This window comes from Cyanistes caeruleus, chromosome 30 (genome assembly GCF_971803275.1).
Source record: "Cyanistes caeruleus chromosome 30, bCyaCae1.hap1.1, whole genome shotgun sequence".
Taxonomy (NCBI): domain Eukaryota; kingdom Metazoa; phylum Chordata; class Aves; order Passeriformes; family Paridae; genus Cyanistes; species Cyanistes caeruleus.
In genome coordinates, this window is record NC_141730.1 from 2,405,655 (window position 1) to 2,427,712 (window position 22,058).

The following is a 22,058-nucleotide window of genomic DNA, read 5'->3' on the forward strand; positions in this document are numbered from 1 at the left end:
CCCTCCTGTCCCTGTCCCCATCCCTGTCCCTGTCCCTGTCCCCGTCCCTGTCCCCTGTGTCCCCATCCCTGTCCCTGTCCCCATCCCTGTCCCCTGTGTCCCCATCCCTGTCCCTGTCCCCATCCCTGTTCCCTGTGTCCCCTCCTGTCCCTGTCCCGTCCCTGGGGCGGCCCGGGGGGCGGAGCCAGTGAGGGGGCGTGGTCTCTGCTATTACGTAACGGCCCCGCCCCTTCCCGTGTCCCGCCCCGGCCGCCAGGGGGCGCGCGCGGCCGTTGCCAGGCAACGAAACATGGCGGGGCAGGTGGGGGGGAAATGGGGGAAAAAAGGGGAAAAATGAGAAAAAAGGGGGGAACAAAGCGGAGCAAAACGGGCGGGAAAAGGGGGAAAAGCGGGGGGGCAAAGGGGGAGGATAAATGGGGAAAAAGAGGGAGGATAAATGGGGAAAAAGTGGGAGGATGGGGGGACGGGGGGGGCAGCAGGCCCGGGGGTCGCAGGGGAGGGTCCCGGCCCTCAGAGGTTCCCCCTCCCCCCCCCCCAGTACGAGGACGCCTTCAGCCCCCCCCGCATGCAGTGCTGGACCGTGCCCCGACCCCCCCCCAAGGTACCCCCTGCACCCCCCCGAGCTTGGCCTGGACCCCCCAAACCCCCCCCAGGGATGGGACCCCCCCCCCAAGGTACCCCCTGCACCCCCCGAGCTTGGCCTGGACCCCCCAAACCCCCCCCCAGGGCTGGGACCCCCCCCCCAAGGTACCCCCTGCACCCCCCCGAGCTTGGCCTGGACCCCCCCAAAACCCCCCGGGCTGGGACCCCCCCCCCCAAGGTACCCCCTGCCCCCCCCGAGCTTGGTCTGGACCCCCCAAAAACCCCCCCGGGCTGGGACCCCCCCCCCCAAGGTACCCCCTGCACCCCCCGAGCTTGGTCTGGACCCCCCCAAAACCCCCCCGGGCTGGGACCCCCCCCCCAAGGTACCCCCTGCCCCCCCCCGAGCTTGGCCTGGACCCCCAAAACCCCACCGGGCTGGGACCCCCCCTCTCCCCCCTCCACTTGTGGCCGGGACCCTCGGACCCCTCCTCAAACCCAGCCCAACCCCCCCAGAGCCCTCTGAGATCCCCCCCAGCCCCAGCTTGGACCCCCAAATCCACTCCTGGAGCCACCGGGACCCCCAAATCCCACCCCAGGACCCCCAAATCCACTCCTGGGGCCACCGGGACCCCCAAATCCCACCCCAGGACCCCCAAATCCACTCCCTGGGGCCACCAGGACCCCCAAATCCCACCCCAGGACCCCCAAACCCACTCCTGGGGCCACCAGGACCCCCCAAACCCCACCTCAGGACCCCCAAACCCCTCCCCGGACAGTCTGAGACCCCCCTAAGCCCAGTCATGACCCCCCAAACTCCACCTCAGGACCCCCAAACCCCCTCCTGGTGCCATCAGGGCCCCCCAAACCCCACCTCAGGACCCCCAAACCCCGTCCTGGGCCCTCTGGGACACCCCAAACCTCACCCCAGGACCCCCAAATCCACTCCTGGAGCCACCAGGACCCCCAAATCCCACCCCAGGACCCCCAAACCCACTCCTGGAGCCACCGGGACCCCCAAATCCCACCCCAGGACCCCCAAACCCCGTCCTGGGCCCTCTGGGACCCCCCAAACCCCACCCCAGGACCCCCAAACACCGTCCTGGGCCCTGTGAGACCCCCCCAAACTCCACCCCAGGACCCCCAAACCCCCTCCTGGTGCCACCAGGACCCCCAAACCCCACCTCAGGACCCCCAAACACCGTCCTGGGCCCTCTGAGACCCCCCAAACCCCACCCCAGGACCCCCAAACCCCCTCCCTGGTGCCACCAGGACCCCCAAACCTCACCCCAGGACCCCCAAATCCCCTCCCTGGAGCCACCGGGACCCCCAAATCCCACCCAAGGACCCCCACACCTCCTCCTTGGGCCCTCTGGGACCCCCCAAACTCCACCCCAGGACCCCCAAACCCCCTCCTGGTGCCACCAGGACCCCCCAAACCCCACCTCAGGACCCCCCAGTGACCCCCTCTCCCCCCCCAGCTCCCCACCCCGCGTCCCCCCACCCCGTTCATCGCCAACGACCGCGGGCACCTCCTGCCGCACGTGCCCCGATCCCAGGTGAGTCCCCAGCCCCGTTTTGGGGGGTCCCGCTCCCGGGGGGGACCCCCGGGGCCCCACCTGTCCGCTGTCCCCGTGGTGTCGCAGGTGTCACCCTGGGGCACCTTCCTGGGCACGTGGGAGATGCCCCGGAGCATCCCCCCGGCCTGGCTGGACCTCACCTGCCGCTCACCTGGAGCCGCCGCCCGCGCCACCCAAAACCGGCCCCGGGCCCTGAGCCGGGCCTGCAACGGCATCCGGACACACGTCACCGGCAAGGTGACACCTGGGACACCTGGGACAGCTGGGACAGCTGGGGACACACCTGGGGACACCCCTGGGGACACCTGGGGACACACCTGGGGACACACCTGGGGATACCTGGGGACAGCTGGGGACACCTGGGACAGCTGGGGACACACCTGGGGACACACCTGGGGATACCTGGGGACACACCTGGGGACACCTGGGGACACCTGGGACACCTGGGGACAGCTGGGGACACCTGGGGACACCTGGGACACCTGGGGACAGCTGGGGACACACCTGGGGACAGCTGGGGACACCTGGGACAGCTGGGGACACCTGGGGACACCTGGGGACACCCCTGGGGACACCTGGGACAGCTGGGGACACACGGGGACACACGGGGACACACGGGGACACACGGGGACACACCTGGGGATACCTGGGGACAGCTGGGGATACCTGGGGACACCTGGGGACACCTGGGGACACCTGGGGACACACGGGGACACCTGGGGACAGCTGGGGACACACAGGGACACACGGGGACACACCTGGGGACACCTGGGACAGCTGGGGACAGCTGGGGACACCTGGGGACAGCTGGGACAGCTGGGGACAGCTGGGGACACCTGGGGACACCCCTGGGGACACCTGGGGACACACCTGGGGACACACCTGGGGATACCTGGGGACAGCTGGGGACACCTGGGACAGCTGGGGACACCTGGGGACACACCTGGGGATACCTGGGGACACACCTGGGGATACCTGGGACAGCTGGAGACACCTGGGGACAGCTGGGGACACCTGGGGACACCTGGGACACACCTGGGGATACCTGGGGACAGCTGGGGACACCTGGGGACACACCTGGGGATACCTGGGGACACACCTGGGACACCTGGGGACACCTGGGGACAGCTGGGGACACCTGGGGACACCTGGGACACCTGGGGACAGCTGGGGACACACCTGGGGACAGCTGGGGACACCTGGGACAGCTGGGGACACCTGGGGACACCCCTGGGACAGCTGGGACACCTGGGGACACCTGGGACACCTGGGGACACAGCTGGGGACACCTGGGGACACTTTGGGGACACTCACAGGACACCCCCAGGGTTCAGGGAGGGGCAGGAGGTGACAGAACAGATGGGAGAGGGGACACTGGGATAATAGGGACAGGGACAATGGGACAATGGGGACAGGGATAACGGAGACAGGGACAATGGGGACAGGGACACTGGGATAATGGGGGGACACTGGGATAACAGGGACAGGGACAATGGGGACAGGGACAATGGGGACACTGGGATAATGGGGACAGGGACACTGGGGACAGGGACACTGGGATGAGGGGGGACACTGGGATAACGGGGACACTGGGATAACGGGAACAGGGACACGGGACAGGGACAATGGGGACAGGGACAATGGGGACACTGGGATAATGGGAACAGGGACAATGGGGACAGGGACACTGGGGACACTTAGATAATGGGGACAGGGACAATGGGAACAGGGACAATGGGGACAGGGACACTGGGGACAGGGACACTGGGATAACGGGGGGACAGGGACAATGGGGACAGGGACACTGGGATAATGGGGGGACACTGGGACAATGGGGACACTGGGATAACGGGGACAGGGACAATGGGGACAGGGACAATGGGGACAGGGATAACGGGAACAGGGACAATGGGGACAGGGACAATGGGGACACTGGGATAACGGGGGGACACTGGGATAACGGGGAGCATGTGACACAGTTTTGGGGCCGCTCCTCCCAGTGCTCCCACCCATCCCAAATCCCGGCCTGACCCCCACTCCCAGCTGCTCCCCCATTTTGGGGGGTCCCCCTGTGCCCCCCACCCCATTTCCCCTCCCTGGGGACCCCCCCTGACCCCCCCCCCCCGCTTCCTCCTCCCCACAGCTCCAGGAACCCTGGGACACGGAACCTTCTGGAAAGGAGCCGGGGGGTCCCAGCGGGGGCTCCCCCCACCCTGAGCCCCCAAACCCCGGGGGGGACCTTGGGGAGGGTCCCCAAAATCCCCCCGAATCCGAGCCCCCCCCCAGCTCCTGAGGTGGCTTTGGTGTCACTGTCCCCTCCCTTGGGGACAATTCCTCACCCCCCACCTCAAAAAAATGGGAAATAAAGGTTTGGGAATGCAGGAAATCCTTGGAATGAGCCCAAATCCAGTTGGGATTTAGGGCCCTGGTCCCAAGGGGGGTTTCTTAATCGGGAAGTTAATTGGGATGAGACCCAAAAATTCCAACCAGATTTTATTTCCTCCCCCAAAATCCCGGATTTTGCCAGCAGGATCCGTCCCCACGCGGGGCTGGGGCAGGAATTGGGGACGGAGCGGGGAAGGTTCCCCTTTCCAAAAGTTAAAAATCCTTTAAATACAGCCCCAAAACGGGCAAATTTCCCTTTTTATTCCCCAAATCGCAGAGGAGAATCCCATTCCAGGGCTGTGGAGAGAAGGGACGAGAGGCGGGGCTGGAGGATCACAGCTGCTTTATTCCAGAAGAATTCATCCAGACCCGGAAAAATCCCGTTCCCACCGGGAAAACCGGGAAGGTTTCGGCGTTTTGGGGAATTTTTCCTTCCAGAATTGGCTGAATCATGGAATTCCCACGGGGTTGAGGAAGCCCGAGGGGGGGGTGGCAGCAGGGGTGGCAGCGAGATGTCACCTGTCACCCACCCCCGTGGGGCGCTGCCTCAATGGAGCTCCTTGTCCCGCTGAGATCCCACCCCATTCCCAATCCCACTCGTGGGGACACAGATCCTGCATTGTCCCGGCCTTGGGGACACGTGGGGACACTGGGGACACCCTGGGGACACCCTGGGGACACCCTGGGGACACCCTAGGGACACTGTGGGGACACCCTGGGGACACTGGGGGGACAAGGAGCTCACCCCATTCCCAATCCCACTCGTGGGGACACAGATCCTGCATTGTCCCGGCCTTGGGGACACGTGGGGACACTGGGGACACCCTGGGGACACCGGGGGGACACCCTGGGGACACTGTGGGGACAAGGAGCTCACCCCATTCCCAATCCCACTCGTGGGGACACAGATCCTGCATTGTCCCGGCCTTGGGGACACGTGGGGACACTGGGGACACCCTGGGGACACCCTGGGGACACCCTGGGGACACTGTGGGGACACCCTGGGGACACCCTGGGGACACCGGGGGGACACCCTGGGGACACCCTGGGGACACCGGGGGGACACCCTGGGGACATGGGGGGACATGGGGGGACACCACAGGGACAAGGAGCTCACCCCATTCCCAATCCCACTCGTGGGGACACAGATCCTGCATTGTCCCGGCCTTGGGGACACTCTGGGGACACTGGGGACACCCTGGGGACACCGGGGGGACACCCTGGGGACACTGTGGGGACACCGGGGGGACACCGGGGGGACACCGTGGGGACACTCTGGGGACAAGGAGCTCACCCCATTCCCAATCCCACTCGTGGGGACACAGATCCTGCATTGTCCCGGCCTTGGGGACACTCTGGGGACACTGGGGACACCCTGGGGACACCCTGGGGACACTGGGGGGACACCCTGGGGACACCGGGGGGACAAGGAGCTCACCCCATTCCCAATCCCACTCGTGGGGACACAGATCCTGCATTGTCCCGGCCTTGGGGACACGTGGGGACACTGGGGACACCCTGGGGACACCCTGGGGACACCCTGGGGACACTGTGGGGACACCCTGGGGACACCCTGGGGACACCGGGGGGACACCCTGGGGACACCGGGGGGACACCCTGGGGACATGGGGGGACATGGGGGGACACCACAGGGACAAGGAGCTCACCCCATTCCCAATGCCACTCGTGGGGACACAGATCCTGCATTGTCCCGGCCTTGGGGACACTCTGGGGACACTGGGGACACCCTGGGGACACCCTGGGGACACTGGGGGGACAAGGAGCTCACCCCATTCCCAATGCCACTCGTGGGGACACAGATCCTGCATTGTCCCGGCCTTGGGGACACGTGGGGACACTGGGGACACCCTGGGGACACCGGGGGGACACCGGGGGGACACCCTGGGGACATGGGGGGACACTGGGGGGACAAGGAGCTCACCCCATTCCCAATCCCACTCGTGGGGACACCCTGGGGACACCATGGTGACACCGGGGACACCCTGGGGACACCCTGGGGACACGTGGTGACACCCTGGTGACACCGGGGACACCCTGGGGACACCCTGGGGACACCTGGTGACACCCTGGGGACACCCTGGGGACACCCTGGGGACACGTGGTGACACCCTGGTGACACTGGTGACACCCTGGGGACACCCTGGGGACACCCTGGGGACACCCTGGGGACACCTGGGGACACCATGGTGACACTGGTGACACCCTGGGGACACCGGGGACACCCTGGGGACACCTGGGGACACCCTGGGGACACCCTGGGGACACCTGGGGACACCATGGTGACACTGGTGACACCCTGGGGACACCCTGGTGACACCTTGGGGACACCTGGTGACGAGGAGCGCCGCTGGCCTGGGGGGGGGGTGGGGCAGGCAGCTCCGCTCATCCCAGGATTTGATTCTTGGCCGGGGGAGGGGTTGGGAAGCGTCACCTTCCCCGGCAGGGGTGGGAATTGTTCCGGGAATCACAGCTGGAATCGCAGCTGGAATTGTGGGAATCGCAGCTGGAATCGCAGCTGGAATTGCAGCTGGAATTGCAGCTGGAATTGCGGGAATCGCAGCTGGAATCGCAGCTGGAATTGCGGGAATCTCAGCTGGAATTGCAGCTGGAATCACGGGAATTGCAGCTGGAATTGCAGCTGGAATCGCGGAAATCGCAGCTGGAATTGCAGCTGGAATTGCGGGAATCGCAGCTGGAATCGCAGCTGGAATCACGGGAATCGCAGGAATTGCGGGAATCGCAGCTGGAATCGCGGGAATCGTGGGAATCGCAGCTGGAATCGCAGCTGGAATCACGGGAATCGCAGCTGGAATCACGGGAATCGCAGCTGGAATCGCGGGAATCGCAGCTGGAATCGCAGGAATCGCAGCTGGAGTCGCGGGAATCGCAGCTGGAGTGGCTGGAACTGCTCCGGGAACGGCGGGAATCTCGGGAACGGCGGGAAGCTCACAGGGCGGCCAGCCCGGCCGAGGACAGCAGGGTCAGGGCCAGCACCAGCAGCCCCGACTGGGTCACCTGCGGCAGCCGCAGCCCCTTGCCCAGATCCCAGGCCTGCGGAGAGCCCGGGATTCGGGAATCGGCCTTCCCAGGGATTCCAGCCCCCCCAGGCCTTTCCCGTCCCCTCTCCCCTTTCCCACCTCCTGCTCCCTTCCCGTTTCCCTGTTCCAGCCTTGCTCCACTCGCTCCTCTCCCATTCCCCATTCCACTCTCCCCATTCTCCTGCCCATTCCCATTTCCACTCCCATTCCCTATTCCCACTCCCCATTCCCACTCTCCCTATTCCCATTCCCATTCCCCACTCCAATTCCTCACTCCCATTCTCTCTCCCACTCCCATTTCCCATTCCCATTCCCTCTCCCCATTCCCATTCCCACTCTCCCCCATTCCCATTCCCATTCCCATTCCCATTCCCACTCTCCCATTCCCATTCCCATTCCCAATCCCATTCCCATTCCCATTCCCATCCCCATCCCCATTCCCATTCCCATTCCCATCCCCATTCCCATCCCCATTCCCATTCCCATTCCCATTCCCATCCCCATCCCCATTCCCATTCCCATTCCCATTCCCATCCCCATTCCCATTCCCATCCCCCATTCCCATCCCCCATTCCCCATTCCCATTCCCATTCCCATTCCCATCCCCCATTCCCATCCCCATTCCCATTCCCATCCCCATTCCCATTCCCATCCCCCATTCCCCCTCTCCCATTCCCATTCCCATCCCCATTCCCATTCCCATTCCCATTCCCATTCCCATTCCCATTCCCATCCCCATTCCCATTCCCCATTCCCATTCCCATTCCCATTCCCCCTCTCCCATTCCCATTCCCATCCCCATTCCCATTCCCATCCCCATTCCCATTCCCATTCCCCATTCCCATCCCCCATTCCCATTCCCATCCCCATTCCCATTCCCATTCCCCATTCCCATCCCCCATTCCCATCCCCCATTCCCATTCCCATTCCCATCCCCATTCCCATTCCCATTCCCCATTCCCATCCCCCATTCCCATCCCCCATTCCCATCCCCCATTCCCATTCCCATTCCCATCCCCATTCCCATTCCCATTCCCCATTCCCATCCCCCATTCCCATTCCCATCCCCATTCCCATTCCCATTCCCCATTCCCATCCCCCATTCCCATCCCCCATTCCCATTCCCATTCCCATCCCCATTCCCATTCCCATTCCCCATTCCCATCCCCCATTCCCATTCCCATTCCCATTCCCATTCCCATTCCCATTCCCATTCCCATTCCCATTCCCATTCCCCCTCTCCCATCCCCGTTCCCATCCCCCATTCCCGTTCCTTCTCCCCCTCCCCAATTCCCAACCCTCCATGGGGGGGCTCTAAAAACCCCTCAACCCCCCCCAAACCTCCGGCCACCGTCCCTCCCTGGCAATCCCACGGATCCCGGCAGCTCCACACCGGGAAACAACACCGGGAAACAACACCGGGAACACCGGGAAACAACACCGGGAAACAACACCAGGAAACAACACCGGGAACACCGGGAAACAACACCGGGAACACCGGGAACACCGGGAAATAACACCGGGAAACAACACCGGGAAACAACACCGGGAAACAACACCGGGAAACAACACCGGGAACACTGGGAAACACCACCGGGAAACACCACCAGGAAACACCACCGGGAAACAACACCGGGACACAACACCGGGAAACAACACCGGGAACACCGGGAAACAACACCGGGAACACCGGGAAACGACACCGGGAAACAACACCGGGAAACAACACCGGGAACACCGGGAAACGACACCGGGAAACAACACCGGGAAACAACACCGGGAAACAACACCGGGAACACCAGGAAACAACACCGGGAAACAACACCGGGAACACCGGGAACACCGGGAAATAACACCGGGAAACAACACCGGGAACACCGGGAAACAACACTGGGAAACAACACCGGGAAACGACACCGGGAAACAACACCGGGAAACGACACCGGGAAACAACACCGGGAAACAACACCGGGAAACAACGCCGGGAAACAACACCGGGAAACAACACCGGGAAACAACACCGGGAACACCGGGAAACAACACCGGGAAACAACACCAGGAAACAACACCGGGAAACAACACCGGGAACACCAGGAAACACCACCGGGAAACACCACCGGGAAACAACACCGGGAAACAACACCAGGAAACAACACCGGGAAAGAACACCGGGAAACAACACCAGGAAACAACACCGGGAAACAACACCGGGAAACAACACCAGGAACACCGGGAAACAACACCGGGAAACAACACCGGGAACACCGGGAACACCGGGAAACAACACCAGGAAACAACACCGGGAAACAACACCGGGAAACAACACCGGGAAACACCACCGGAAACACCACCGGGAACACCAGGAAACAACACCGGGAAACAACACCGGGAACACCGGGAACACCGGGAAATAACACCGGGAAACAACACCGGGAACACCGGGAAACAACACTGGGAAACAACACCGGGAAACGACACCGGGAAACAACACCAGGAAACGACACCGGGAAACAACACCGGGAAAGAACACCGGGAAACAACACCAGGAAACAACACCGGGAAACAACACCGGGAAACAACACCAGGAACACCGGGAAACAACACCGGGAAACAACACCGGGAAACAACACCAGGAACACCGGGAAACAACACCAGGAAACAACACCAGGACACAACACCGGGAAACAACACCGGGAAACAACACCAGGAACACCGGGAAACAACACCAGGACACAACACCGGGAAACAACACCGGGAAACAACACCAGGAACACCGGGAAACAACACCAGGAAACAACACCGGGACACAACACCAGGAAACAACACCGGGAACACCGGGAAACAACACCGGGAAACAACACCGGGAAACAACACCGGGAACACCGGGAAACAACACCGGGAACACCGGGAAACACCACCGGGAAACAACACCGGGAAACAACACCGGGAAACAACACTGGGAAACAACACCAGGAAACGACACCGGGACACAACACCGGGAAACAACACCAGGAAACACCGGGAAACACCACCGGGAAACACCACCGGGAAACAACACCGGGAAACAACACCGGGAAACACAACCGGGACACAACACCGGGAAATAACACCGGGAAACAACACCGGGAACACCGGGAAACAACACTGGGAAACAACACCGGGAAACGACACCGGGAAACAACACCAGGAAACGACACCGGGAAACAACACCGGGAAAGAACACCGGGAAACAACACCAGGAAACAACACCGGGAAACAACACCGGGAAACAACACCGGGAACACCGGGAAACAACACCAGGAAACAACACCAGGACACAACACCGGGAAACAACACCAGGAAACAACACCGGGAACACCGGGAAACAACACCGGGAAACAACACCGGGAAACAACACCGGGAACACCGGGAAACAACACCGGGAACACCGGGAAACACCACCAGGAAACAACACCGGGAAACAACACCGGGAAACAACACTGGGAAACAACACTGCGAAACACCACCGGGAAACAACACCGGGAAACAACACCGGGAAACACCACCGGGACACAACACCAGGAAACGACACCGGGACACAACACCGGGAAACAACACCAGGAAACACCGGGAAACACCACCGGGAAACAACACCGGGAAACGACACCGGGAAACAACACCAGGAAACAACACCGGGAAACAACACCGGGAAACAACACCGGGAAACACAACCGGGACACAACACCGGGAAACAACACCAGGAAACAACACCGGGAAACACCACCGGGAAACAACACCGGGAACACGGGGAAACACCACCGGGAAACAACACCGGGAAAAAACACTGGGAAACAACACCGAGAAACACCACCGGGAAACAACACCGGGAGACACCACCGGGACACAACACCAGGAAACGACACCGGGACACAACACCAGGAAACGACACCGGGACACAACACCAGGAAACAACACCGGGAAACAACACCGGGAAACAACACCGGGACACAACACCAGGAAACAACACCGGGAAACAACACCGCGAAACAACACCCGGATCCCAAAACAAGCCCCGAGGGCTCCCTGTGCCGTCCCCAGGGCGGCTCCCGGGCGCATTCCAGGCGCGGAATTCCCGGCATTCCCGCGTCCCCGGCTCACCAGGTGCCGGATCCCGTTCCAGCTGTGGTAGCACACCGGCAGCACCAGCAGGAATTTGGCGGAGAAGAGCAGGGAGGGGCCGAGGCTCAGCGCCCGCAGCTGCGCCAGGTAATGCGGGAAGTGCTCCGGGAGCAGGAGAGCGGCCAGGGAAAACACCGAGACACCTGGAAAACAACCGGGGAAAACTGGGATACAGCTGGGAAACAACCGGGATACAGCTGGGAAACAGCCAGGGAAACAACCGGGAGACAGCTGGGAAACAGCCAGGGAAAACACCGAGACACCTGGAAAACAACCGGGGAAAACCGGGATACAGCTGGGAAACAGCCGGGATACAGCTGGGAAACAACCGGGATACAGCTGGGAAACAGCCAGGGAAACACCGAGACACCTGGAAAACAACAGGATGGGAACTGGGATACACCTGGGAAACAGCCAGGGAAAACATGGAGACACCTGGAAAACAACCGGGGAAAACCGGGATACAGCTGGGAAACAGCCAGGGAAAACACCGAGACACCTGGAAAACAACAGCCGGGGAAAACCGGGATACACCTGGGAAACAGCCGGGATACAGCTGGGAAACAGCCAGGGAAAACACCGAGACACCTGGAAAACAGGGATGGAAAACTGGGATACACCTGGGAAACAACCGGGGAAAACTGGGATACACCTGGAAAACTGGGATGGGAAACTGGGATACAGCTGGGAAACAGCCGGGGAAAACACCGAGACACCTGGAAAACAGGGATGGAAAACTGGGAAACAGCCAGGGAAAACATGGAAACACCTGGAAAACAACAACCATGGAAAACCGGGATACAGCTGGGAAACAGCCGGGGAAAACTGCGATACAGCTGGGAAACAGCCGGGGAAAACTGCGATACAGCTGGGAAACAGCCGGGGAAAACTGGGATACAGCTGGGAAACAGCCGGGGAAAACACCGAGACACCTGGAAAACAACAGCCGGGGAAAACTGGGATACACCTGGAAAACAACTGGGGAAAACACCGAGACACCTGGAAAACAGCCGGGGAAAACTGGGATACAGCTGGGAAACAGCCAGGGAAAACACCGAGACACCTGGAAAACAGGGATGGAAAACTGGGATACACCTGGGAAACAACCGGGGAAAACTGGGATACACCAGGAAAACTGGGATGGGAAACTGGGATACAGCTGGGAAACAGCCGGGGAAAACTGGGATACAGCTGGGAAACAGCCGGGGAAAACACCGAGACACCTGGAAAACAACAGCCGGGGAACTGGGATACAGCTGGGAAACAACTGGAATAGAGCTGGAAAACGGGTGGAAAACAGGTGTCCCCTGACACCCCCAGCAGTGTCCCCTGACGTCCCCAGCAGTGTCCCCAGTGTCCCCAGCAGTGTCCCCAGGCTGTCCCCAATGTTCCCAAGCTGTCCCTGCTGTCCCCAGCAGTGTCCCCAGGCTGTCCCCAGTGTCCCCAAGCTGTCCCCAGTGTCCCCAGTGTCCCCAGTGTCCCCAAGCTGTCCCCAGTGTCCCCAGTGTCCCCAGCAGTGTCCTCAGGCTGTCCCCAGTGTCCCCAGCAGTGTCCCCAGGCTGTCCCTGGTGTCCCCAGCAGTGTCCCCAGTGTCCCCAGGCTGTCCCCAATGTCCCCAAGCTGTCCCCAGGCTGTCCCCAGGCTGTCCCCAATGTCCCCAAGCTGTCCCCGGTGTCCCCAGTGTCACTCACCGAGGCTCAGGGCGACACCGGTGCCGCGGTGTGTGATGGACATGGCCATGGGCAGGGACCACCTGCAAGGACAGCGTCACCCGGGGGGTTTGGGGTGTCCTGGGGGGGTTTAGGGTGTCCCTGGGGGGGTTTGGGGTGTCCTGGGAGGGGTCTGGGGTGTCCCTGGAGGGTTTTGGGGTGTCCCTGGAGGGTTTGGGGTGTCCCTGGGGGGGTTTGGGGTGTCCCAGAGGGGTTTGGGTTGTCCCAGGGAGGGTTTGGAGTGTCCTGGGGGGGGATTTTGGGGTGTCCCAGGAGGATGTGGGGTGTCCCAGAGGGGTTTTGGGGTGTTCCAAGGGGGTTTGGGGTGTCCTGGGGGGGTTTGGGGTGTCCCTGGAGGGTTTGGGGTGTCCCTGGGGGGTTTGGGGTGTCCCTGAGGGGGTTGGGGAGTCCTGGGGGGGATTTTGGGGTGTCCTGGGGGTGGGGTTGGGGTGTCCCAGAGGGGTTTTGGGGTGTTCCAAGGGGGTTTGGGGTGTCCCTGGGGGGGTTTGGGGTGTCCCTGGGAGGTTTTGGGGTGATTTTGGGGTCCCCAGGCTGGTTTTGGGGTGATCTTGGTGTCCCCAGGCCGGTTTTGGGATGATTTTGGTTCCCAGGCTGGTTTTGGGGTGATTTTGGGGTGATTTTGGGGTTCCCAGGCTGGATTTGGGGTGATTCTGGGATCCCCAGGCTGGTTTTGGGGTGATTTTGGGGTCCCCCAGGCCGGTTTTGGGGTGATTTTGGGGTGATTCTGGGATTCCCAGGCTGGTTTTGGGGTGATTCTGGGGTCCCCAGGCCGGTTTTGGGGTGATTTTGGGGTCCCCAGGCCGGTTTTGGGGTGTCCCTCACTTGTAGATGCTGACATGGGGGGACAGGGGCCGCCCTGAGCGCGCGTTCCTGTCCCAAAATCTCTGCATTTCCTCCCGCGCCGTCGTTCCCATCGGGATCACCCTGCCACACCACACGGGCCTCAGCCCAAAAAACCCCAAAAACACCCCAAAACCCACCCCAAAACCCAAAAAACACCCCAAAACCAACCCCAAAACCCCAAACCCACCCCAAAATCCACCCCAAACCCCAAAAAAACACCCCAAAACCCACCCCAAACCCCAAAAAACACCCCAAAACCCACCCCAAACCCCAAAAAACACCACAAAACCCCAAAAAAAAACCCAAAACCCACCCCAAACCCCAAAAAACACCCCAAAACCAACCCCAAAACCCCAAACCCACCCCAAAACCCACCCCAAAACCCAAAAAACACCCCAAAACCCATCCCAAAACCCAAAAAACACCGCAAAACCCCAAAAAAACCCCCAAAACCCACCCCAAACCCCAAGAAACACCCCAAAACCAACCCCAAAACCCCAAACCCACCCCAAAACCAACCCCAAAACCCAAAAAACACCCCAAAACCAACCCCAAACCCCAAAAAACACCCCAAAACCAACCCCAAACCCCAAAAAACACCCCAAAACCAACCCCAAAACCCCAAACCCACCCCAAAATCCACCCCAAACCCCAAAAAAACACCCCAAAACCCACCCCAAACACCAAAAAACACCGCAAAACCCCAAAAAAAACCCCAAAACCCACCCCAAACCCCCAAAAACACCCCAAAATCCACCCCAAACCCCAAGAAACACCCCAAAATCCACCCCAAACCCCAAGAAACACCCCAAACCCCACCCCAAACCCCCAAAAACACCCCAAAATCCACCCCAAACCCCCAAAATCCACCCCAAAACCCCCCCAAAAACCCCAAAAACCAAAACAAATCTCAAAAAAATTCCCAAAAATCCCAAAATCCATCCCAAATCCCCTCCCAGTCCATCCCAGTCCATCCCAGTCCATCCCAGTCCCTCCCAGTCCCTCCCAGTCCAGCCCAGTCCATCCCAGTCCCTCCCAGTCCATCCCAGTCCGTCCCAGTCCGTCCCAGTCCAGCCCAGTCCATCCCAGTCCATCCCAGTCCCTCCCAGTCCCTCCCAGTCCAGCCCAGTCCATCCCAGTCCCTCCCAGTCCATCCCAGTCCATCCCAGTCCATCCCAGTCCAGCCCAGTCCATCCCAGTCCATCCCAGTCCATCCCAGTCCATCCCAGTCCATCCCAAATCCCATCCCAGTCCATCCCAGTCCATCCCAGTCCCTCCCAGTCCATCCCAGTCCATCCCAGTCCATCCCAGTCCATCCCAGTCCATCCCAGTCCATCCCAGTCACTCACTGGTGCAGGGTGGGGCCGGGCCCCAGCCGGGCCAGGAGGCAGCGCCGCCCCAAACCCCTGGGAAAGAGGAAAAATGGGAAAAATTGGGGAAAAAAACGGGAAAAATGGGAAAAAATGGGAAAAAAACAGGGAAAATGGGAAAAAAAACGGGGGAAAATGGGGGAATTGGGAAAATAAATGGGAAAAATGGGAAAAAAAATGGGGAAAAATGGGAAAAAATACGGGAAAATGGGGAAAAAATTGGGGGAAAAATGGGGGAAATGGGGAAAAAATGGGAGAAAAGGGAGAAAAATGGGAAAAATGGGAAAAAAACGGGAAAAATGGGAAAAAAAATGGGAAAATGGGAAAAAAATTTGGGGGAAAATGGGGAAAAAATGGGGGAAATGGGAAAAAAATGGGAAAAATGGGAAAAAAAACGGGGGAAAATGGGAAAAAAATGGGAAAATGGGAAAAAAATTGGGGAAAAAATGGGGGAAATGGGAAAAAAATGGGAGAAAAGGGAGAAAAATGGGAAAAATGGGAAAAAAATGGGGGAAATGGGGAAAAAAATGGGAAAATGGGAAAAAAATGGGGAAAAATGGGAAAAAAATGGGAAAAATGGGAAAAAAAACGGGGGAAAATGGGAAAAAAAATGGGAAAATGGGAAAAAAATTGGGGAAAAAATGGGGGAAATGGGAAAAAAATGGGAGAAAAGGGAGAAAAATGGGAAAAATGGGAAAAAAACGGGAAAAATGGGAAAAAAATGGGAAAATGGGAAAAAATTTGGGGGAAAATGGGGGAAATGGGAAAAATGGGAAAAAAACGGGGAAAAATGGGAAAAAAAACCGGGGAAAAATGGGAAAAAAATTGGGGGAAAAATGGGGGAAATGGGAAAAAAATGGGAGAAAAGGGAGAAAAATGGGAAAAAAAACAGGGAAAATGGGAAAAAAAATGGGGGAAAAATGGGGGGAAATGGAGAAAAAATGGGAGAAAAGGGAGAAAAATGGGAAAAATGGGAAAAAAACCAGGGAAAAATGGGGAAAAAAATGGGAAAATGGGAAAAAAATTGGGGGGAAAATGGGGGAAATGGGAAAAATGGGAAAAAACCGGGGAAAAATGGGAAAAAAAAACGGGGAAAAATGGGAAAAAAATTGGGGGAAAAATGGGGGAAATGGGAAAAAAATGGGAGAAAAGGGAGAAAAATGGGAAAAATGGGAAAAAAACGGGAAAAATGGGAAAAAAATGGGAAAATGGGAAAAAATTTGGGGGAAAATGGGGGAAATGGGAAAAATGGGAAAAAAACGGGGAAAAATGGGAAAAAAAACCGGGGAAAAATGGGAAAAAAATTGGGGGAAAAATGGGGGAAATGGGAAAAAAACAGGGGAAAAATGGGAAAAAAATGGGAAAATGGGAAAAAAATTGGGGGAAAAATGGGGGAAATGGGAAAAAAATGGGAGAAAAGGGAGAAAAATGGGAAAAATGGGAAAAACCCGGGGGAAATGGGGAAAGAAAGTTGGGATTGGAGAAGGGATTTGGGACTGGAGAAGGGATTTGGGATTGGAGAAGGGATTTGGGACTGGAGAAGGGATTTGGGACTGGAGAAGGGATTTGGGATTGGAGATGGGATTTGGGATTGGAGAAGGGATTTGGGATTGGAGAAGGGATTTGGGACTGGAGAAGGGATTTGGGATTGGAGAAGGGATTTGGGATTGGAGAAGGGATTTGGGATTGGAGAAGGGATTTGGGATTGGAGAAGGGATTTGGGATTGGAGAAGGGATTTGGGATTGGAGAAGAGATTTGGGATTTTAGGGATAGGAGAAGGGTTGGGAGGACAAGGAGGGGACTTGGGGGGACACCGAGGGTGAGCCGGCGGTGGCATCAGGACACCGGGAGTGACCCTGGGGTGACCTGGGAGTGACCTGGGGACACCGAGAGTGACCCTGGGGTGACCCGGGGACACCGAGAGTGACCCTGGAACACCGGGGGTGACCCTGGGGTGACACCGGGACACCAGGAGTGACACCGGGAGTGACCCTGGGACACCGGGAATGACCTGGGGGTGACCCTGACACACCGGGAGTGACCCGGGGATGACCCTCGGACACCGGGAATGACACCGGGAATGACACCGGGAGTGACCCTGACACACCGGGAGTGACCCGGGAGTGACCCTGACACACCGGGAGTGACGCGGGGGTGACCCTGACACACCGGGGGTGACACGGGAGTGACCCGGGGATGACCCTGACACACCGGGAGTGACCCGGGAGTGACCCTGACACACCGGGGGTGACACGGGAGTGACCCGGGGATGACCCTGACACACCGGGAGTGACTCGGGAGTGACCCTGACACACCGGGGGTGACACGGGAGTGACCCGGGGATGACCCTGACACACCGGGAGTGACCCGGGAGTGACCCGGGGGTGACCCTGACACACCGGGGGTGACACGGGAGTGACCCGGGGATGACCCTGACACACCGGGGGTGACCCGGGGATGACCCTCGGACACCGGGAATGACACCGGGAGTGACCCTGACACACCGGGGGTGACACCGGGGGCGGTTCAGGCCCCGGCCCGGCCCCGCCGGACCCCGGGACGAGAACGAGCGCGAGTTTTGGGCGGGAACCGAGACATCGCCTCAGGCCGGGCCCTTCCCCGCTCCCCCGCTCCCCCCTCGGTGTCCCCAATGTCCCCTCGGTGTCCCCAATGTCCCCTCGATGTCCTCGACCCGTCCCGGGCCCTCAGAGTCACCTCAGCGCCAGCGCCGCCATCTTGGAGCCACCACGCCGGAAGTCGGCGTGACGTATTTCCGGTTCCGGCGCGTGTGGGGAAGGCGGGAACGGCCGGGATCGATTCCCGATATCGATCCCGATATCGATCCGAAATATCGATCCCGATATCGATCCCCGATATCCATCCCCCTTTATTGATCTCCGTTATCAGCAAATCCCTCTTTGCGTTTTTCCCCCCACAAAAACCCTTCAAAATCACCCAAAATCCCCCCAAAATTCCCTCAAATCCCTCAAAAAAAACCTCCAAAATCCCCCAAATTCCAAAACAAATTCCATGAAATCCTCGGAAATCTCTCTCAATCCCTCTTAAAACAACACAAAAACTCTCCAAAAGCCCCAAAACCGCCCCAAAAATCCCCCCGAACCTCAAAAATCCCCCCCAAAAAATCCGCCCAAACCGCCCCAAAAATCCCCCCGAACCTCAAAAATCCCCCCCAAAAATCCGCCCAAACTCCCCAAAATTCCTCCAAAATTATCCCAAACTTTCCCAAATTCCGCATTTTTCCTCAAATCCCGGAGTTTTCCTCTCAAATCCAGAGGGTTTCCCTCACAAATTCCCGGTTTTTTGCCCCTAAATCCCGGGATTTTCACCCCAAATCCCGGGATTTTCACCCCAAATCCCGGATTTTTCCACAAATTTCGGGTTATTCCCCTGAATTCCAGGTTTTTCTCCCCAAATTCCCGGTTTTTTCCCCCTAAATCCCGAGTTTTTCCCTCACATCCCCGGTTTTTCACCTTAAATCCGGTGGTTTCCCCCCGCCAAACTCAGGGATTCTCCTCCCAAATTCCGGGATTTTTTCCCCCAAACTCCGCGATTTTCTCCCCAAATCCTGGGATTTTCTTCCCAAATTCCGGGATTCTGTCCCCAAAATCCCGATTTTCCCCCCCCAAATCAGATTTTTCCCCCAAATCCCGGTTTTTCCCCAGGAAAGGGCTCCCAAACCCTCCCAAACCCCCCGAAATTCCCGGTTTTTCCCCCCCAAATCCCGGAATTTTTCCCCCAAATCCCGATTTTTCCCCCCAAATCCGATTTTTTTCCCTCCCAAATCCGACTTTTTCCCCAGGAGAGGGCTCCCAAACCCCCCGAAATTCCTCCAAACCCCCCCAAATCCCGGTTCTTTCCCCAAATTCCGGTTTTTTTTCCCCCCCCAAATCCCGGTTTTTCCTCCCAAATCCCGGTTTTTCCCCCCAAATCCCGGTTTTTCCTCAGGACAGGGGTCCCAAACCCCCCGAAATCCCCCCCAAATCCCCTCAAACCCCCCCAAATCGCGGTTTTTCCCCCAAAATCCCGGTTTTTCCCCCAAAATCCCGGTTTTTCCCCCCAAATCCCGGTTTTTTCCCCCCAAATCCCGATTTTTCCCCTCCAAATTCTGTTTTTTCCCCAGGACATCCCCCCAGACCCCCCCAAATCCCGGGTTTTCCCCCAAATCCCGAGTTTTCCCCAGGACAGAACTCCCAAACCCCCCCAAATCGCGGTTTTTCCCCCAAAATCCCGATTTTTCCCCCCAAATCCCGATTTTTCCCCCCAAATCCCGATTTTTCCCCTCTAAATTCTGTTTTTTCCCCAGGACATCCCCCCAGACCCCCCCAAATCCCGGGTTTTCCCTCCAAATCCCGATTTTTCCCCAGGACAGAACTCCCAAACCCCCCCAAATCCCGGTTTTTCCCCCCAAATCCCGATTTTTCCCCCAAATCCCGATTTTTCCCCCCCAAACCCCCCCACATCCCGTTCCCCCCCTCCCAAATTCCCGGTTTTTTCCCCCCAAATCCCGGTTTTTCCCCAGGACATCCCCCCCAAACTCCCCCCAAACCCCCCCAAACCCCCCCAAATCCCGGAATTTTCCCCCCAAATCCCGATTTTCCCCTCAAATCCCGGTTTTTCCCCCAAATCCCGATTTTCCCCCCCAAACCCCCCCAAATCCCGTTTCCCCCCCCCAAATTCCCGGTTTTTCCCCCCAAATCCCGGTTTTTCCCCCCAAATCCCGATTTTCCCCTCAAATCCCGGGTTTTCCCCCAAATCCCGGAATTTTCCCCCCCAAATCCCGATTTCCCCCCCCAAATTCCCGGTTTTTCCCCCCAAATCCCGGTTTTCCCCAGGACATCCCCCCCAAACTCCCCCCAAACCCCCCCAAACCCCCCCAAATCCCGGTTTTTCCCCCCAAATCCCGATTTTCCCCTCAAATCCCGGTTTTTCCCCCAAATCCCGATTTTCCCCCCCAAACCCCCCCACATCCCGTTCCCCCCCCCCAAATTCCCGTTTTTTTCCTCCCAAATCCCGATTTTCCCCCCAAATCCCGGAATTTCCCTCCCCAAATCCCGGAATTTTCCCCCCCAAATCCCGATTTCCCCCCCCAAATTCCCGGTTTTTCCCCCCAAATCCCGATTTTTCCCCTCTAAATTCTGTTTTTTCCTCAGGACATCCCCCCAAACCCCCCCAAATCCCGGGTTTTCCCCCCAAATCCCGATTTTCCCCTCAAATCCCGGTTTTTCCCCCAAATCCCGATTTTTCCCCCCCAAACCCCCCCAAATCCCGTTTCCCCCCCCCAAATTCCCGGTTTTTTCCCCCCAAATCCCGGTTTTTTTCCTCCCAAATCCCGATTTTCCCCTCAAATCCCGGGTTTTCCCCCAAATCCCGGAATTTCCCCCCCCAAATCCCGATTTTCCCCCCCAAGTCCCGGTTTTCCCCCCCAAATCCCGGTTCTTTCCCCAAATTCCGGTTTTTTTCCCTCCCAAATCCCGGGTTTTCCCCCCAAATCCCGGTTTTCCCCCCCAAATCCCGGTTTTTCCCCAGGACAGGGGTCCCAAACCCCCCGAAATCCCCCCCAAATCCCGGTTTTTCCCCCCAAATCCCGGTTTTTCCCCCCAAATCCCGGAATTTCCCCCCAAATCCCGATTTTTCCCCTCCAAATTCTGTTTTTTCCCCAGGACATCCCCCCAAACCCCCCCAAATCCCGGTTTTTCCCCCCAAATCCCGATTTTTCTCCAGGACAGAACTCCCAAACCCCCCCCAAATCCCGGAATTTTCCCCCCAAATCCCGGTTTTGCCCCCAAATCCCGATTTTTCCCCACCAAAACCCCCCCAAAGCCCCCCAAACCCCCCCAGACCCCCCCAAACTCCCCCCAAACCCCCCAAACTCCCCCCAAACCCCCCAAATCCCGACTTTTCCCCCCCAAACTCCCCCCAAACTGCCCCCAAATCCCGATTTTTCCCCCCCAAACTCCCCCCAAGCCCCCCAAATCCCGATTTTTTTCCCCCCAAACCCCCCCAAAACCCCCCCAAACCCCCCCAGACCCCCCCAAATCCCCCCAAATCCCGATTTTTCCCCCCAAATCCCCCCAAATCCCGATTTTTCCCCCCAAAACCCCCCCAAGCCCCCCAAATCCCGATTTTTTCCCCCCCAAACTCCCCCCAAACTCCCCCCAAATCCCGATTTTTCCCCCCCAAAACCCCCCAAACCCCCCCAAAACTCCCCCCAAACCCTCCCAAACTCCCCCCAAGCCCCCCCAAATCCCGATTTTTTCCCCTCAAACCCCCCCAAATCCCGATTTTTCCCCCCCAAACTCCCCCCAAGCCCCACCAAATCCCGATTTTTTCCC

At 58.9% G+C, this 22,058-nt stretch overlaps 2 protein-coding genes across 15 annotated transcripts; one reads left to right on the plus strand and one right to left on the minus strand.

The window, feature by feature from the left end:
* Positions 1–242: 242 nt before the first annotated feature.
* CFAP126 (cilia and flagella associated protein 126) lies at positions 243–4,545 on the plus strand. The gene is made up of 5 exons (XM_086866463.1): positions 243–301; positions 539–601; positions 2,061–2,138; positions 2,226–2,396; positions 4,303–4,545. Exons 1-5 carry the CDS (start codon positions 290–292, stop codon positions 4,450–4,452), a joined length of 474 nt encoding a protein of 157 aa, XP_086722589.1. The 5' UTR covers positions 243–289; the 3' UTR covers positions 4,453–4,545.
* A 325-nt stretch (positions 4,546–4,870) lies between these two features.
* Positions 4,871–18,513, minus strand: SDHC (succinate dehydrogenase complex subunit C). Of its 14 annotated transcripts, none has more exons than XR_015279934.1 (9): positions 18,421–18,513; positions 15,684–15,740; positions 14,314–14,415; positions 13,453–13,514; positions 11,741–11,904; positions 6,694–7,616; positions 6,303–6,620; positions 5,501–5,773; positions 4,871–5,204 (listed from the first exon to the last, which is right to left on the minus strand). XR_015279934.1 is itself a non-coding variant. In XM_086866460.1 (6 exons), the coding sequence occupies exons 1-6, from the start codon at positions 18,438–18,440 to the stop codon at positions 7,512–7,514; spliced, it is 510 nt and encodes a 169-aa protein (XP_086722586.1). In that variant the 5' UTR covers positions 18,441–18,513; the 3' UTR covers positions 4,871–7,511. The 14 variants fall into 14 exon arrangements, 1 of the variants encoding a protein (XP_086722586.1); XR_015279937.1 differs by having other exon boundaries at positions 5,369–5,523; positions 6,043–6,367; positions 6,642–7,616; XR_015279938.1 differs by having other exon boundaries at positions 5,501–5,742; positions 6,139–6,367; positions 6,590–7,616.
* Positions 18,514–22,058: the final 3,545 nt, after the last annotated feature.